Raw genomic sequence first — 4,342 nt, forward strand, 5'->3', positions numbered from 1 at the left:
TGGGCTGCTGCGGACGGCGGTGCCGTGAGCAGCTCTGCGTGGAGCCGGCAGGCGGGGTTGGTTGTGTGAAGGGACATCTCCGGGCCGAGTCCCAGGCTGTGTGGACGGCGCTGAGGCCGCTGTCCCAGGTGTGGCAGCTCATCAGCCGGCCGCGGTCGGAAAGGCTGGGCCGTGTCAGCCTGTGGGTGGTGTTCCTTCTCCGCCTTTGGTCCAATCCAGAGCCTCGCCGCAGAAGCCGGGGGGCGGGGGAGCCGGGAGAAAAGGGCCATTGTTGGGGCGCTTTCTGCCTGGGAGACACTGCCTTGTGCGTTTGCGCCTCTCCGAACAGCCCCCGCTTTGTCTGCTGCCCTCCCCTCGTGAGCTCTTCTGTGAGATGTCTGTTCTTCAAAATTTCTCTCCTTTTGTTTGCTTTATTGTTCGGGGTCACAAGCGAACCAGCACCGAGCAGGTTTCTCCCTGGCGTGGCTGTGGTCTCGTTAACTCTGAGTTGCTGGCCTGCCGACCACTGAAGGTGACGGCGGCGAACGTGTCACTCGACAAGGAGTGCGTCACTACGTGGAGTGCGCACTCGGCACGCGATGCCATTTATTTATTTCGGGCATTTACTCATTTATCGAGGGAATGATTTTCCAACAAAGTACACAAAACCGCAACACGACACACAGACCTCATGTCCTGGACGCCCATAAGCAGTGCTTATTTAGATCGCATGTGTCTTGAGGTGTCTTGAAGGTTGAAATCTATTTCTACATCAAATTAAACAATAAAAATATAACTCTGGCCTGCGGCTGTCCTTCCAAGTCCAGCGCAAGTAAGAGGCTTGTTCCCCATGCAGAGATCTCAAATCCGAGATGCTCAGTGAGAGACAACCTCACACTTCATGCCTTTCCAGAGAGCTTGCTAGATGTGCCGAGGGGCTAGTGTCCCCATCGTCGGCGTTAACTTGGAAGGAGCGGCGACCTTGATAATGAGGGGCCACTCTGCCCCTCGGTCCTGCCACCTCAGTAAGTCACTTCGTGCCCTGGGCCAGGCGGCCTCAGCCAAGGGCGCTGTCCGGACTCTCTTCAGTTTGACGCACAGGTTCTCGCCCAAGGTCATCTCTTATTCAAACCAGAACTTACTGTGTCTCGTGTAAAAATGTAGGGAGACCTAGCAAGCAGCGTTGTTAATATTTTTGACCAAATTTCAACTGTTCCTGTGGAACACTTGTCACAAGCTCCCAAGCGGTATTATATATGTCTAAGTCTGTCTATATCTCTAACCACCCCCCGCTTTTTAGAAGAACTCATTTTTAAGCAAGCGCGCTGAAACCAGGGCCAGCCTGGACAGTGTCGCCACCGTGTCTTCAGTCTGCACCTGTAAACCTGTTGCCCACAGCCACAGCCAGGGTCGAAATCCAAAAGGCCAAGGCATAAGGTGCTGATTTCGGAGGGAAAACTTGGCTCTCGGCCACACCTATGCCTGTGTCCCCTCCGCAGCCCCCCAAAGTTGAAACATTTCTGGAAGAGGTTGTTGTGTCTGAATGTCTTGATCCCCAGCACCCCAAACTCCAGATTCCCACGGGATGGGGCGGGTTGGTGCTGCGCTAGCGGGCGGTGTACAAGCCGAGGTGGCGGCTGACCTGTCCTTGCCGTGTTCTGTCCAGTGAGCCTGCCCCTGGGTCCCGGCAGACCCTGCAGCATAGACGACGCTCCAGAGGCCGAGGAGACCGTGTCTGTGGGCAGCTGCTTTGCCTCGGAGGACACGACAGAGGACTCCGGCGTGATGATGTCCCCTTCGGACACCGTCTCCCTAGACTCCCAACACGACAGCACGAAATCCAGAGGCAGGTGGGCAACAGACCAGGAGGGCTGCAGTGACCAGGACCTGGCTGGAACCCCGGAGCTGGGTCCCCGAAGAAGCCCGTCGTGGGAGACAGACAGCTCTGGGCACGGGCCTGGGAGGTGAGTCACAGCTCGGCTCGGGGGGGAGGGCCTGCACTGCGGGGGGCAGAGGGCACTTGTCACGGCGCCCAGACAAACGCTCGTTAAAGTCTACCACCTGCCGGGCACCTTCCACAGGGTCACCCCTCCTGATTTGGGGTTTGTCACCGTGATGCTGCTCGTTCTAGGCACGCAGGGCGCCTAGCCCTGTTTATGCCCTCTTTGCAGGCGGTACCCTGCATGCTCGTCACGTGCTTTTCCCCTCAGCAGCCTGTTTCTAAGATTTAGCCGTGCTGAGAAGTATCGTTCGTGCATTTATTTATTTTTTCATATTTTAATTAACACACGCTTAGGCGGCTGAGGTTCCCCACCCCTGGACACAGCAAGCAAGCTGTGCACCTGTCTCCCACCCCTGGACACAGCAAGCAAGCGGTGCACCTGTCTCTCTTTGCACACATATCATTTTCTAGAAGGGAAATTGTTAGACTTAAGAAAAACTCATCCTCAACTTGCCGGAATGTTGGCAGGTTGCTCTCCAAAGTGACTGTCTAGATGGCACATCCCGCGGGTCTGTGACAGCCTGCCACCCACATCGACACCAACATGTGGGGTTCGCAGGCGGCTTAAGCGTCGTCAGTCATGTAGGTGGCGTTAATTTTCGGTCTCTGATTCATAAGGATGAGCGTCTCGCACATGTACTGGCTGCTCGATCTCCCTTTTCCGTGAGCTGCCTTTCTCGGACTTTGACCTTTCTAAAAAGTTGCGATGTTCCTTTTTTTTTAATGTTAACTTCTCCTATGTCAGTTATTTACACTCAGTCTTTAAGACTGTGACTCGAATTTTTGTTGTTGTCATATAAAAATTATTTTCTAATGTTGTTGAATTCATCCTTTTTCTCCTGAGTGTCTATATGACCTGTGCATATTTAAGAGACTCTTCTCACGCCTCAAAAGACCGAAGTTTATCTGAATTTCTTGTTAAAGTGTGGCGCTGCCTTCTTGCCTTTGGGTTTCTCGTCTACCTGGGGTTTATTTTGGGGTGTGGTGTGAAGAAGAAATCTGTTTCTTCCCACCAGGTCCTCGTTCCCCTCTGGCCACGTATCAAGTTTCCGTCCAGGTCTGTTGCTAGCTCTCTTCCCGTGGCACTGGTTTATTTATCTGCTCCTGCCCAGCACCCCGTTGCCATAATTGCTTCCTTCACTGTTACAGAAGGAAACGGGTCAATTCTCCGTAGCCCATCAACCTTTTTCACCTTTCAGACCATTTTAAAAACCAGTCACACGATGTTATAAAAACATTAATGGGAATAAAGTAGAATAATAAAAAGCATTTTATACGTCAGTCACCAAATCGAATGAATGCTTTTGTATTTCTCATGTTTCCTTCCAACTTCGAACGCATATGAACAGACAAACTTTCATCGGGTTGATGTAATCATAGCATCGATAATATTTGATTTGGATTTATTTTTACCTGATGGTTTATCAAGAGCATTTCACTATTTGCTAAATGCGCTCTAATAATTTTAATGTAGAGCTCTTCAGTCTTAAGGACAACTCCAAAGACAAGTCCATATTTCATCACAGGACCTTAGAAGGTGGCAATCGGCCCGTTCCTTCTCCGCCTCACGAAAGATGCGTTTAGCTGAGATTGGCCTGTGCCGTTTGCATCTATGAGAGCAGAGAAAAACTGGTATTTTTTTCTTAGTTCATTTAACATAAAGAAAAAATTACTTTCTGTGGTAACGTCCAGGTCTGCCCTGTCCGTTTGCATGAAGAATGCACACACCAAGCTCCACCTCTGAAACTAAGCAGACATTTGTGACTCTGTGCCTGGGGACACTCGCCTAAGAGTCACCACTTGTTTTGCTGGAGTTACCGCCTGATGTAAAATCTTGCTAATTTCTATCTAAATATGCTAGTTCGTGTTGTCTGTGGCCGTGGCAAGGCTGTGATGGAGGCTGACACTTTATCCAAATGGGGGGCCGGACGTGCTTTTCCGCCCTTGTGTCTGGGGTGCTGCTGAATTTGAGTAGCATGGTGGGGAGGTCGGCTCTGGAACCCGTCAGGCCCACAAGGGAATCCCGCCGCCACTAGCTAACTAGCTGTCTGGTCCCCGAGAGCCCCCTTTACTGTGCCAAGCCTTGCGTTCTGCTTATGCATGTACTGGTGAGACCTCCCACCCATCAGAAGGGCCGTGAGCCTGTGACTGCCCAGTGCATAGGACATAGTACACATCCCACAAATGTCAAGGAGGGTCCGCTGTCCAAATCACGATGGTCAGTTTGGGAAACAGCACACTCAGTGGCGTGAGCAGACTGCATTCCGGACGCGCTCCGCGGGCCTGTCCACAGCGTGCGGTGCTGAGCCAGGCCACCGGGCAGCCGCAGGGGCGGGCAGGGCTGCGGACTGCGGGAGCTGT

The 4,342-nt window shown here is 52.3% G+C and overlaps 1 protein-coding gene across 1 annotated transcript in view; it reads left to right on the forward strand.

The window, feature by feature from the left end:
• The window catches only part of COBL (cordon-bleu WH2 repeat protein), a 154,444-nt gene that overhangs the window by 130,761 nt on the left and 19,341 nt on the right, over positions 1–4,342 (forward strand). Inside the window, exon 10 of the mRNA XM_023521610.1 lies at positions 1,646–1,943. Coding sequence (XP_023377378.1) covers positions 1,646–1,943 — 298 coding nt within the window. The remainder of the gene's footprint in view (positions 1–1,645; positions 1,944–4,342) is intronic.

The sequence above is a fragment of the Pteropus vampyrus genome, unplaced genomic scaffold, assembly GCF_000151845.1.
Source record: "Pteropus vampyrus isolate Shadow unplaced genomic scaffold, Pvam_2.0 Scaffold308, whole genome shotgun sequence".
Lineage (NCBI taxonomy): Eukaryota > Metazoa > Chordata > Mammalia > Chiroptera > Pteropodidae > Pteropus > Pteropus vampyrus.